At 41.1% G+C, this 14,475-nt stretch overlaps 1 protein-coding gene across 5 annotated transcripts in view; it reads right to left on the bottom strand.

The window, feature by feature from the left end:
* NCR1 (natural cytotoxicity triggering receptor 1) overlaps positions 1–12,373 on the bottom strand; it is a 29,574-nt gene extending 17,201 nt beyond the window's left edge. For 3 of the 5 annotated variants that reach the window (XM_064293344.1, XM_064293347.1, XM_064293348.1), the window contains exon 1: positions 84–12,373. In XM_064293344.1, the coding sequence (XP_064149414.1) occupies positions 84–117 (34 nt within the window). In that variant the 5' untranslated portion in view covers positions 118–12,373. Of the gene's footprint in view, positions 1–35 lie in introns of all 5 variants that reach the window. The other 2 variants (XM_064293343.1, XM_064293345.1) reach the window with 1 other exon arrangement.
* Between the last annotated feature and the right edge of the window lie 2,102 nt (positions 12,374–14,475).

Genomic DNA, 14,475 nt, shown 5'->3' with positions numbered 1-14,475 from the left:
CTAGAAGAGAGGGATAATGAGATACATCGTCTCACCCTCAACCAGTCCTCTGGACTCCATCTTCCTTCCACACAAGAGCTCACCGAGGCAGAGCAGAGCAGTGAGTGTAGACGGCATAGCACACAGATTCTGCCAGGCGAATGTGGAGCAGCTGGTTGAGGACCAAAGTCCAGCAGGCCAGGGGACACACAGGATGTGGTAGGTGAGGCCCAGCACCAATCACCATGGGACTTTCACACTGACTTTCTTAGAAAAAGGTTCACAGCTTTCCCTCCACTCCTGACCACGGGGTCTGAGGGATAAAAGAGCATGGCATCTATGACACTTCTGACCACATGTGTGGTCTAACTAATGGTTGTTTGTCTGGCCTGAAACCCATTTCTGGTTCCACTTCTACATTCTGAAATGTGAACATTATGCCCAGGGAAGGCATGGAGCAGTGTACAGAACAAAAACCTGAGAATCACTCAGTGGAATCCTGGAGATATTGAGGCTGGATAAACCCCCCAAAACTATTGCTCTGAGATAATCTTTAAACCTTAAACCCAAGCTATCCACTGAAGTCTTCTTTGAATCAAAAAATGGCTTATCTTAATAAGTAAAATATGTCTGCCTTGAGCATTGTGTTCTTCTAAAGAGTCATCTATATAAGATCAAATTGACAACAGTAACTGGAAACGTTAGATGAAAAGCTTACAGGGCAGTGGGTTTAAGTAAATGGTGGTGGAACAATTTGGAGGATGATAAGAACATTTGCACAACCTGAAGAATGTAATCAATGTCACTGAATTTTACATGTAGAAATTGTTATAATGGTGTATGACCATGTATATTTTCACACACACAAAAGCCCTGAGAATCATAAAAAAATAAGGGTTTTGTGGTGCAGTGAATTATTTGATATGGCCCTTCTAGTCATGCATGGTCTTGTGACTCCCAAAAAATGATTGAGTGGCACTATGAAAATATGGTGCTTTGGCTCCAAGGGAATTGGACAGCATTCTAATAATGCAAATAAGGTGTCTGGCACCCTTGTGGGGTGGGTCATGCAAATAAGGTGTATGGAACCCTAATGAGGGGATTGGTCAGCTTTGCCATCTTGCTAAGCTTAAAATGAGCCATCCCAGAGGTGGAAAGGGGAGAATCTCACTACCACCAAGAAGGAGCTAGGAGTGGAGAGTGTTCTTTGAACCCAGGGTCCATGCTCTGAGAACTACCTAGACCCAGGAGACAGATAGTGCTGTAACATTGAAGATGGTGCAAGATGGCGAGAAGTAGTGGCAGAGAAGCAGCAGCAAAGGAGCAGCAGCAGAGAAATAGTGGCAGCAGAGCCGGGAGACCAGCACGAAATGGCACAGTGAGCTTCCCAGCACACGGCACAAGGTGGCTACAGGGCATGCTGACCCACGGAGCGAGAGAGATGACAGCCTTCAGGCAGGAGGCTTGCTGGCAGAGTGGGGTCTCTCCCGGTACTTGTCAGCAGAGCTAGGCCTGCCGACACACAGAGCGAGAAAGCTGAACACTTAAATGAATAATTTTTTGCTGGTTCCTATGAGGTGGAGGTTAAAGATGTGCCGAATGTCCAGCTTTTCCAAATCACTGTACCACTCCTTCATCTCTAACATCAACTACTCACCCTCCCCCTCAGTACTCCGCCTCTTACCTTTGGGGTCCATAATTCGCTGCACCTTACAGAACTCACAAACTGTACTTACAGTTTGAGTAGTTTATTAGGGAAGTAATGGTACAGCTCAGGATCAGGAACAACTCAGAAGCAAGGGGAACAACTCAGGATACAGTGCTTGATAAAGTCATCTTCTTTTCACCTTCTGCTCCTGGGCCCTGCTGAGGGCCCTCTCAGGCAAGTGTTAACAACTCTTAGCTCCGTAGTTCAGCAAGCCTCACCACAGCCTTCTCATACCAGTCTCCTGGTTCCTGCTGTCTCATGCTGCTATTGCTGGTGCTACTGCAGTACCACCATTTCTCTCTGTCTTCCATTTTATAGCTCCCTCTCTCTCTCTGTCTCCTAGATCTAGGATGTTGTCAGTGCAGGGACCCTGGGTCCATAGGATGTGCTCTGCTCCCATCTCTTCTTCTTGGTGATAGTGAGGTCCCTTCATTCTGCCTCTGGAATAGCTCATGTTAAGCCTAGCAGGATGGCAAAACTGAACAATCCCCTCGTTAGGATTCCATACACCTTATTTGCATGGTCCCACTGCCATAAACCTTATTTGCATTAATAGCAAGCTGTCCAATCCTCTGAGTGGTCCACAAGCACTTTATTTGCATAGTGCCACCTAATCACTTGGTGGGTGTTAGAAGATCATGGCAAGAAAAGCCATATGAAGGCAATCCCTCGCACTGTAACACCTTTGAGAATAGTTCTCCTGGTGAAGTGGAGTGCCTCCAGGTACTTGCTGGCAGAGCTAAAGAGCTTTGTAACACTTAAGCAAGGCAGGGGCAGAGGGGCCAAGGGGCAGAGGGTGAGGGCTGCCTGCAGGCATGGCTGAGAAGCTTTCCTGACGGAAGAGCTGTGTCTTGGGCTGTTTCTGAGCCTGAGCTTTGACCTGTTACCTCCCAGATAAGCCCCATCACTGTGAATATGGTCTGTGAGTTCTGTGTGGTCATTGCAAGGAGTTATTGAACCCAGCAGAGAAGTAGATAGTGCCATGGGAGGGACAGCTGGTGTCAGCATTGGTAAAAAGTTGGAGAGTGGCGGTATGTCTGACCTCCACCTCATGGGAATCAGCTTTGGGGTGACGGTGATTATCCTTACTGCTCATGAAGTTTTTTTTTTTTTTTTTTCATGAAGTTAGACGAGGCTCTCTCATGCCACATCACCATTTTTTCACTTAAAAAAAATTACAGTAAAATTCACTCATTTTAGTGTTGGGTCCTATGAGTTTTGATGAATACGTATAATCATGTAACCACCACACCAATAAAAGTATAAAACTCTTTGCCTTAAAGTTGATTTCGACTCATAGCAACCCTACAAGACAGAGTAGATTGGCCCCAGAGGGTTTCTAAAGAGTGGCTGGTGGATTCAAACTGCCGACCTTTTGGTTAGCAGCTGAGCTCTTAACTACTGTGCCACCAGGTCTCCAAATAAAAGTATAGAACCGTTCCAATCCTCCAAACAATGCAAAATTTTGTAGAGATTTTGGTTCAATGACAGGCATACCATGGGTGCTTGCTTAATACATTCAGTATTACCTTTATGCAAAGAGGCAATTATATGTGGCATAAAAAATAGCATATTCTTTAGAATGTTATAGGAATAAGTATAGGGTGGTTTCACCTATAATCTGGAGCTCCATGTTATGGGCGTTTCCTACATGAAGGCTGAGGAACTAAACCAAGGATAAAATTTATAGAGCATGACACTAGATGGGCACAGGGGTTAAGAGTTTGGTTGCTAAAGAAGAGGTCGGCAGTTTGAATCCACCAGCCACTCTTGGAAACCATATGGGGCAGTTCTATTCTGTTCTATAGGGTTGCTGTGAGTCAGAATCGACTCTGCAACAGCTTTTATTTTGGATGCTAGATGGGAGCTTCAGTGAGTTACTGGTGATGACCACAGGTAGAAAGAGATAAGGGAAGAAGCACAGTATCTTTATACTTCAACTCGTTTACTTTGGGTATGTCACTAGGAAAGACCAATTGCCAGAAAAGGACATCACGTTTGGTAAAGTAGAGGATGTTGGTAAAGAATATTGAATATGCCATGGACTGCCAGAAGAATGAACAAATCTGTCCTGGAGGAAGTACAGCCAGAATGCTCCTTAGAAGTGAGGATGGTGAGACTTCATCTAGCTTACTTTGGACATATCATCAGGAAAGATCAGTCCCTGGAGAAGGATATCATGCTTGGTAAAGTAGAGGATCAGTGGAAAAGAGGGAGATGCTCAATGAGATGGATGGACACAGTGAAACATTGGACTCAAACATAGCAACAATTGTAAGGATGTCGCAGGACCAGGCAACAATTCGTTCTGTTACACGTAACGTCACTATGAGTCAGAGTCGACTTGGAGGCACCAAATGAACCACAACAACAAAGTAGAGGGTCAGTGAAAATGAGGAAAATCCTCAGTGAGATGGATTGACACAATAGCCACAATAATGGGCTCAAACATACCAAAGATCATAAAGATCATAAACATTTTGTTCTGTTGTATATAAGGTTGCCGTGAGTCAGAGCTGACTCAAAGGTAACTAACAATAACAACAATGTTCTACATTCAAGTGTCCCATTGCGTATGGAGAAATTAGTCTGGGACACTAACTTTTTTTTTTTTTTTAATAATTTTTATTGTGCTTTAAGTGAAAGTTTACAAATCAAGTCAGTCTCTCACACAAAAACCCATATACACCTTGCTACACACTCTCAATTACTCTCCCCCTAATGAGGCAGCCTGCTCTCTCCCTCTACTGTCTTTTATCATGTCCTTTTCACCAGCTTCTAACCCCCTTCACCCTCTTCATCTCCCCTCCACGCAGGAGATGCCAACATAGTCTCAAGTGTCCACCTGATCCAAGAAGCTCGCTCCTCACCAGCATCCCTCTCCAACCCATTGTCCAGTCCAAACCATGTCTGAAGAGTTGGCTTTGGGAATTGTTCCTGTCCTGGGGCAACAGAAGGTCTGGGGGCCATGACCACCGAGGTCCTTCCAGTCTCAGTCAGACCATTAAGTCTGGTCTTATGGGAATTTGGGGTCTGCATCCCACTGCTCTCCTGCTCCCTCAGGGGCTCTCTGTGGGACACTAATTTTGAGCATATTTTTCCCCACAAAAGCAAAAAGAAACTGGTTCTATCTTTGTTGGGTAAGCAAGGCTACTAATTCAAAACAGTGAGCAACTGTGGAGAGTCATCCTGCAGGGACAACAAGAGGATGAGCTGATCTGAGTAGGTAGGTTCCCTGTGCATTCCTGGGAGATCATCAACAACAACGTCAATGATAATGATAAAGGCATAGGATTAGAGAGGAATCACTCTCTTTCTTCACTGCCAAACTATTCCGGGCTATGTGACAAGAAAGGGGCACAAGAGGTTTTTGTACTCTTCCCCTAAGTCCTTGTCATAGATTGAGTTGTACCCCTCAAAAGATTTGTTGAAGTCTTAACTCCTGTACCTGTGAAAATGACCTTGTTTGGAAAGAAAATTTTCGTTTTCTTATGTTAATGAGGGCATGTAGGAGGAGGGTAGGTCTTTAACCTAATTAAAAAAAATTTTTTTTTATTGTGTTTTTGGTGAAGGTTTTCACAACAGTTTAGTTTCTCATTCAACAATTTCTACACAAGTTGTTCAGTGGCTTTGGTTACATTCTTCCCAATGTGTAGACATTCTCATTATTTCCATTCTGGTTGTTCCATTTTCATTAATCTAGTTTCCCTGCCCCCTTTTCATCTTTGTTTTAAAGTAACTGTTGACCTTTCTTAACCTAATCTTTTATGAGCAGTGTCTTATAGAAGTGGAAAACAGACACAGAGAGACATATAGCCAGGGGGGAAGACACTGTGTGAGACTCTGTCTACGAGCCAAGGAATGTCAAGAAATGCCCATGGCTGCCAGAAAGAGAAAGAGACAAGGGATGATCTCCTCGAGTGGACAGAGCATAGCCCTACCAATGCTCTGAATTCAGAATCCTAGCCTTCAAAACTATGAGACAATAAATTTCTGTTCTTTAAAAGCACCCGTTTGTGATATTCTTGTGGGAGGCAGCACCCAGGAACTTGAGTCAATTCTGTGGTGCCACAAAGGATGTGGCCAATATTTCCACCATGTGGTGTGGATGGGTATGGGTCTGGATTTTGGAGCCTCAGTTTCATTATGGTTTCCCTCTCTTACTATTTTACTAATCTACATATGCGTCTTATAGTTCTAGATATTAAGTTCTTCAGGGTGCTAATCTTACCATTATATTTTTGAGGTGGTTTGTTTCCTCTGAGGTTTACTTTTTTTTTTTTTTAACTGTGCTTTAGATGAAGGTTTACAGAAAAAACATAGCCCTACTGATGCTCTGTGTTCAGACTCCTAGACTTCAAAACTATGAGACAAAAAATTTCTGTTCTTTAAAGCCATCCATTTGTGGTATTTTCGTGGGAGGCAGCACTCGGGAATTTGAGTCAACTCTGTAGTGCCACAAAGGATGTGATCAATATTTCCATGGCATGGTGTAGGTGGGTGTGGGTCTGGATTTTGGATTTTATTTTATTTTTTAATTGTACATTAGATGAAAGTTTACAGAACAAACCAGCTTCTCATTAAACAGTTAGTACACATATTATTTTATGACACTGGTCAACACCCCCATGACATGTCAACACTCTCCCTTCTTGACCTTGGGTTCCCTATTACCAGCTTTCCTGTCCCCTTCTGACTTCTAGTCCTTGTCCCTAGACTGGTGTGCCCCTTTAGTCTCGCTTTGTTTTATGGGCCTGTCTAATCTTTGGCTGAAGGGTGAACCTTAGGAGTGACTTCATTACTCAGCTAAAAGGGTGTCTGGAAGCCATACTCTCGGTTTCTCCAGTCTCTGTCAGGCCAGTAAGTCTGGTCTTTTTTTGTGAGTTAGAATTTTGTTCTTCATTTTTCTCCAGCTCTGTCCGGGACCCTCAGTTGTGATCCTTGTCAGAGCAGTCAGTGGTGGTAGCTGGGCACCATCTAGTTGTACTGGACTCAGTCTGGTGGAGGCTGTGGTAGTTGTGGTCCACTAGCCCTTTGGACTAATATTTCCCTTATATCTTTAGTTTTCTTCTTTCTTCCTTGCTCCCGAAGGGGGGAGACCAGTGGAATATTTTAGATGGCCGCTCACAGGCTTTTAAGACCCCAAATGCTACTCACCAAAAGTAGAATGTAGAATATTTTCTTTATAAACTATGTTATACCAGTTGATTTAGATGCTGCCTAATAGTCCCTCAGGGAGTTTGGATGTGTCTATGGAGCTTCCATGACCTAGCCTTGGACAAGTTGTGCTGGGTTCCCCAGTATTGTCTACTCTCTTACCCTTCACCAAAGTTACCTCTTATCTATCGTCTATTTAGTGTTTTTCTGTCCCTACTCCTCCCCTCCCTCGTAACTATCAAAGATTGTTTCTTTTTGTGTGTAATCCTTTTCATGAGTTTTTATAGTAGTGGTCTCATACAATATTTGTCATTTTGTGATTGACTTATTTCACTCAGCATAATGCCCTCCAGATTCATCCATGTTGTGAGATGCTTCACAGATTCTTCATTGTTCTTCATTGTTGCATAGTACTCCATCGTGTGTGTTTACCATAGTTTTTTTTTTTATCCATTCATCTGTTGATGGGCATCTAAGCTATTTCCATCTTTTTGGTGTTGTGAACAATGCTGCAATGAACGTGAGTCTGCATATGTCTATTCATGTGACTGCTCTTATTTCTCTAGGAGTGGGATTGCTGGATCATATGGTATTTCTATTTCTAGCTTTCTAAGGAAGCACCATACCATTTTCCAGAATGGTTGTACCATTTTACATTCCCACCAGGAATGCATATGCGTTCCAATCTCCCAGCAGGCCCTCCAACATTTGCTATTGTCTGTTTTTTTGATTTGTGCCAGTCATGCTGGTGTAAGATGATATCTCATTGTGGTTTTGATTTGCATTTCTCTAATGGCTAGTGATCTCGAGCATTTCTTCATGTGTCTGTTAGCCACTTGAATGTCTTCTTTGGTGAAGTGTCCGTTCGTTTCTTTTGCCCATTTTTTAATTGGATTATTTGTCTTTTTGTGTAGAGGTGCTGGATTTTCCTGTAGATTTTAGAGATTAGATCTTTGTCAGATTTGACATCCCAATTTTTTTTTCTCGGTTTATACTCTTTTGGTGAAGTCTTTTGATGAGCATAAGTGTTTAATTTTTAGAAGATCCTAGTTATCTAGCTTATTTTCTGGAGTTTGTGAGTTGTTAGTTATGGTTTGTATCCTGTTAAGGCCGTGTATTAGGGCCTCTAGCATTGATCTTGTTTTTTCTTCTATGATCTTTATAGATTTTTGTTCTATATTTAGGTCTTTGATCCATTTCAAATTAGTTTTTGTGTATGGTGTGAGGTGTGGGCCCTGTTTCATTTTTTTGTGGATGAATATCCAGTTTTGTCAGCACAATTTGTTAAAAATACTGTCTTTTCCCCATTTGATGGTCTTTGAGCCCTTGTCAAAGGTCAGGTGACCATAGGAGATGGATTCACATCTGTGTCCTCAATTCTGTTCCATTGGTCAATGTATCTGTCATTGTACTAGTACCAGGCTGTTTTGACTGCTGTAGCTGTATAGTAGGTTCTGAGGTGAGGTAGTGTGGATCCTCCTACTTTATTCTTCTTTGATATTGCTTTACTTATCTGGGGCTTCCTCCCTTTCCATATAGAGTTAATGATTAGTTTTTCCATCTCTTCAAAGAATGTTGTTGGTATTTGAATTGGGATTGCATTGGACTTGTAGATTGCTTTGGGTAGAATTGTCATTTTCACAATGTTGAGTCTACCTATCCATGAGCATGTTATGTTTTCCTATTTATGTAGGTCTCTTGGTTTCTTGAAGTAGTGCTTTGTAGTTTTCTTTGTATAGGTCTTTTACATCCCTGGTTAAATTTATTCCTAAGTGTTTTATTTTTTTAGGGGCTATTATAAATGGTATTGTTTTCCTGATTTCCTTTTTGTCATTCTCTTTGTTGGTGTATAGGAATCCAACTGATTTTTTTTTATGTTTCTTTCTTTTTCTTGCCTTATCGCTCTAGCTAGGACTTCCAGCACAGTGTTAAATAGGAGTGGTGATAAAAGGTATCCTTATCTTGTTCCTGTTCTCAAGGGGAATGTTTTCAGCCTCTGTTCATTAAGAATGATGTTGGCTGTTGCATAGATGCCCTTTATTATGTTGAGGAATTTCCCTTCTATACTTACTGTATTGAGAGTTTTTATCAGGAATGGGTGTTGGACTTTGTCCATTGCCTTTTCTGCACCGACTGAGATGATCTTGTGATTCTTTTATTTATATGGTAGATTACCTTGACTGATTTTCTAATGCTGAATCATCCTTGCAGACCTGGTGTGAATCCTACTTGCTCGAAGTGTGTTACTTTGATATGATGCTGAATTTTATTGGCTAGAATTTTGTTGAATTTTTTTTCTATCTATATTCATGAGAGATGTTGGTCTGTAATTTTCTTTGTTTGTTGTGTCTTTGCCTAGTTTCGGTATCAGGGTTATGCTGGCTTCATAGAATGAATTCGGAAGTATCCCTCCCTTTTTTATGTTCTGGAATATTTTGAATAACACTGCTGTAAGCTCTTCTCTGAATGTTTGGTAGAATCCTCCAGTGGAGCCATCTGGGCCAGGCCTTTTTTTGTTGTCGGAAGTTTTTTTAAAATTACGTTTTCAATCTCTTCTCTTGTTATAGTTCTGTTCAGATTTTCAACATCATTTTGTTTTAGATTGGGTAGGTAGCGTGTTTCTAGAAATGTGCCCATTTCCTGTAGGTTTTTAAATTTGTTGGAGTATAGTTTTTCACAATATCTGTTATGATCCTTTTTATTTCAGTTGGGTCTGTTGTAATGTCCCCCATTTGGCTAATTTACATCCTCTCCTGTTTTTCTTTTGTCATTTCGGCCAGTGGTTTGTCAATTTTGTTGATCCTTTCGGAGAACCAACTTTCGGTTTTGTTGATTCTTTCTATTGTTTTTCTGTTCTCTATTTCATTTATTTCTGCTCTGGTCTTTATTATTCCCTTTCTTCTGGTGGATGTGGGCTTCTTTTGCTGTTCTCTTTCTATTTGTTCAAGTTGTGTAGCTAATATTTTTTTTAATAATTTTTATTGTGCTTTAAGTGAAAGTTTGCAAATCAAGTCAGTCTCTCACACAAAAACCCATATACACCTTGCTACACACTCCCAATTACTCTCCCCCTAATGAGACAGGCTGCTCTCTCCCTCCACTCTCTCTTTTCCTGTCCATTTCACCAGCTTCTAACTCCCTCCACACTCTCATCTTCCCTCCAAGCAGGAGATGCCAACATAGTCTCAAGTGTCCACCTGATCCAAGAAGCTCACTCCTCACCAGCATCCCTCTCCAACCCATTGTCCAGTCCAATCCATGTCCAAAGAGTCGGCTTCGGGAATGGTTGCTGTCCTGGGGCAACAGAAGGTCTGGGGCCATGACCACCAGGGCCCTTTCAGTCTCAGTCAGACCATTAAGTCTGGTCTTTTTATGAGAATTTGGGGTCTGCATCCCACTGCTCTCCTGTTCCCTCAGGGGTTCTCTGTTGTGTTCCCTGTCCGGGCAGTCATTGGTTGTAGCCAGGCACCATCTAGTTCTTCTGGTCTCAGGATGATATAGTCTCTGGCTCATGTGGCCCTCTCTGTCTCTTGGGCTCGTAATCGCCTTGTGTCCTTGGTGTTCTTCATTCTCCTTTGATCCAGGTGGGTTGAGCCCAATCGATGCATCTTAGATGGCTGCTTGCTAGCCTTTAAGACCCCAGACGCCACTCTTGAAAGTGGGATGCAGGATGTTTCCTTAATAGATTTTATTATGCCAATTGACTTAGATGTCCCCTGAAACCATGGTCTCCAAACCCCCGCCCCTGCTATGCTGGCCTTCGAAGCATTCAGTTTGTTCAGGAAACTTCTTTACTTTTGGTTTAGTCCAGTTGTGCTGACCTCCCCTGTATTGTGTTCTGTCTTTCCCTTCACCTAAAGTAGTTCTTATCTACTATCTAATAAGTGAATGCCCCTCTCCCACCCTGCCTCCTTCCCTTCTCTTGTAACCACAAAAGAATGTTTTGTTCTCAGTTTAAACTATTTCTCAAGTTCTTACAATAGTGGTCTTATACAATATTTGTCCTTTTGCAACTGACTAATTTCACTCAGCATAATGCCTTCCAGTCTCCTCCATGTTATGAAATGTTTCACAGATTCCTCACTGTTCTTTATCGATGCGTAGTATTCCATTGTGTGAATATACCATAATTTATTTATCTACTCATCCATTGATGGGCACCTTGGTTGCTTCCATGTTTTTGCTATTGTAAACAGTGCTGCAATAAACATGGGTTTGCATATATCTCTTTGTGTAAAGACTCTTATTTCTCTAGGATATATTCCAAGGAGTGGGATTGCTGGATCATATCGTAGTTCTATTTCTAGCTTTTTAAGGAAGTGACAAATCGATTTCCAAAGTGGTTGTACCATTTTACATTCCCTCCAGCAGTGCAGAAGTGTTCCAATCTCTCCACAGCCTCTCCAACATTCATTATTTTGTGGTTTTTGGATTAATGCCAGCCTTGTTGGAGTGAGATAAAATCTCGTTGTAGTTTTGATCTGCATTTTTCTAATGGCTAATGATCGTGAACATTTCCTCATGTATCTGTTAGCTACCTAAATGTCTTCTTTAATTAAGTGTCTATTCATATTTTTTGCCTATTTTTTTATTGGCTTATTTGTCTTTTTGCAGTTGAGTTTTTCCAGTATCATGTAGATTTTAGAGATCAGGCGCTGATAAAAAATGTAATAGCTAAAAACTTTTTCCCAGTCTGTAGGTAGTCTTTTTACTCTTTTGGTGAAGTCTTTGGACGAGCATAGGTGTTTGATTTTTAGGAGCTCCAGTTATCTAATTTTTCTTCTGCATTCTTAATAATGTTTTGTATACTGTTTATGCCATGTATTAGGGCTCCTAACGTTGTCCCTATTTTTTCTTCCATGATCTTTATCGTTTTAGATTTTATATTTGGGTCTTTGATCCATTCGGAGTTAGTTTTTGTGCATGGAGTGAGGTACGGGTCTTGTTTCATTTTTTTGCAGGTGGATATCCAGTTTTGCTGGCACCATTTGTTAAAAAGACTGTCTTTTCCCCATTTAACTGTTTTGGGGCCTTTGTCAAATATCAACTGCTCATATGTGGATGGACTTATATCTGGATTCTCAATTCTGTTCCATTGGTCCATGTATCTGTTTTGGTACCAGTACAAGGCTGTTTTGACTACTGTGGCAGTATAGTAGGTTCTAAAATCAGGTAAAGTAAGGCCTTCCACTTTGTTCTTCTTTTCCAATAATGCCTTATTTATCTGGGGCCTCTTTCCCTTCCATATGAAGTTGGTGATTTGTTTCTCCATCTCATTAAAGAATGTCATTGGGATTTGGATCAGAACTGCATTAAATGCATAGATTGCTTTTGGTAGAATAGACATTTTTATAATGTTAAGTCTTCCTATCCACGAGCAAGGTATGTTTTTCCAGTGTAGCTAATATTTTGATTTTGTCCCTTTCTTCTTTTTTGATGTTTGCATCTATTGTTATAAATTGACCTCCGAGTACTGCCTTTGCTGTGTCCCAAGGGTTTTGGTGTGAAGTGTTTTCATTCTCACTTGATTCTAGGAATTTTTTTATTCCATCTTGATTTTTTCTGTTACCCAGCAGTTGTTAAAAAAAAAAAAAAAAGTTGTTAAGCAGGGTGTTATTCAGTTTCCATGCAATTGATTTTTTCCCTTGCTCTTCCTGTTGTTAATTTCTACTTTGGTGGCATTGTGATCAGAGAAGACACTTTGTATTATTTCAATGTTTTGGATTTTGCTAAGGGTTGCTTTGTGGCCTAAGATGTGGTCTATTCTGGAGAATGTTCCATGTGTGTTGGAAAAGAATGTGTATTTTGCTGCTGTTGGGTGAAGTGTTCTACATATGCCTATGAGTTCAAGTTGGCTGATTGTGGCCTTTAGCTCTTCTGTATCTTTGTTGAGTTTCTTTCTAGATGTTCTGTCCTTTATCGAGAGTGGTGTGTTGAAATCTCCTACTATTACTGTGGAACTATCAATTTCTCTTTTCAGTGTTTTAGAGTTTGTTTTACGTATTTTGGAGAGGTTTACCATTTTTACTGAGGGTTCATCACAGTAGAATTCCAATGTGTATTGTTCTGTATAAGTGTGGCTATGTTGTTGTCGGTTGCTGTTGAGTCAATTCCGACTCATGTGACCCTATGTGTGTAGAGTAGAATTGCTCCATATGGTTTTTAAGGCTGTGACCTTTCAAAAGCAGATTGACAGGCCTATCTTCCAAGGTGCCTCTGGGTGGGTTCGAATTACCGACCTTTCAGCTGGTAGTAGAGTGCTGAACCATTTTTGCCACCCAAGGACTCCTACTGTGGCTATAGTGTCTTCCATTTGATTCTTTTGGAGTTCTCAGGTGTTTTACCAGGCTGAAACTAGTTTTATATTAACTGTGAGTTTGGTAAGGAGCCTGGGTTGCACAATGGTTAAGTGCTCGGCTGCTAACCGAAAGGTCAGCAGTTGAACGCACCAGCCACGCCAAGGGAGAAAAACTTGGCTACCTGCTTCTTTAAAGATTGCAGCCTAGGAAACCCTATGGGGCAGTTCTACTCTGTCACGTGGGGTTGCTATGAGTCAGAAATCAACTCATAGATAGGCAGACATAAGGATATTCAGTTTTGCTCATAAATTCAGGACAAGCTGTAGATCTGAGCAATAACAGGTGAAAAACAGTTAGCAAGGAGGACTGAGAAAATTTTGCTTTTTTTTTTTTTTTTTTAATCACAGGAAGTGAATTAAGCCAAGACCACAGCAAGAGTTTTATCAAGTAGAGCTGATCTCTCTGTAAACAATGAAACTAGGTAGTACCACCTTCAGTATCACTGGCAGTGGGACCCCACATTTTTATAGTGGAGTTTCCATGAGTACAGAACTAGCAAATGAATTAAATGGTATTTAGGGACATGTATGGCCAATTTAGGAACCCTGGTGGCACAGTGGGTTAAAATACTCAGTTGGTAACTAAAAGGTCAGTGGTTTGAACCCACCAGTCACTCTGTAGTGATCGCTGATCTGCTTCTGTAAAGATTACAGCCTTGGAAACCCTATGGGGCAGTTCTACTTCGTCCTGTGGGGTGGCTATGAGTTGGAATTGACTTGACAACAATGGTTTTTTCTTTTCTTTTTTTATGGCCAATTTAGATTTCCTTTGGTTAAAGGATGGAAGGGATCTTGGAAAGTTTATATAAAGAAAAATTGTTGAAGTATTTAGAAAGTTTTGAGTTTTGTATGAAAGAATTTATTTGAATACACTATCACAACTGGTAGTGTATCTGGTTATGTTAGAATGTAGCTATAGTTTCCTATTTTAATTTTGATTAAGGCCAGTGAAGATTATCAATCATATCATTCCGTATTGTCATTGCCTTGCCTGTTTAGCTCATCAACATCACTGCCTGGATAAAATCTTGTTTCCGTTGTCATTTACTGTCAATGCTAACTCATGGGTACCCCATGTGTGTCAGAGTAGAACTGCTTTCCATAGGGTTTTCAAGGTTGTGGCCTTTCAGAAAGAGATCCTTAGGCCCTATCTTCCAGGGTGCCTCTGAGTGGGTTCGAACTGCCACCCTGTCTGCTAGCAGTCAAGTACTTAACTGTTAGCATCTCCCAGGATGAAATCTAGGTAGCCATAAATTAGATACTAACCCTTATT

Source organism: Loxodonta africana, chromosome 11 (assembly GCF_030014295.1).
Source record: "Loxodonta africana isolate mLoxAfr1 chromosome 11, mLoxAfr1.hap2, whole genome shotgun sequence".
Taxonomy (NCBI): domain Eukaryota; kingdom Metazoa; phylum Chordata; class Mammalia; order Proboscidea; family Elephantidae; genus Loxodonta; species Loxodonta africana.
This window is presented reverse-complemented; position numbering and strand designations above follow the sequence as displayed.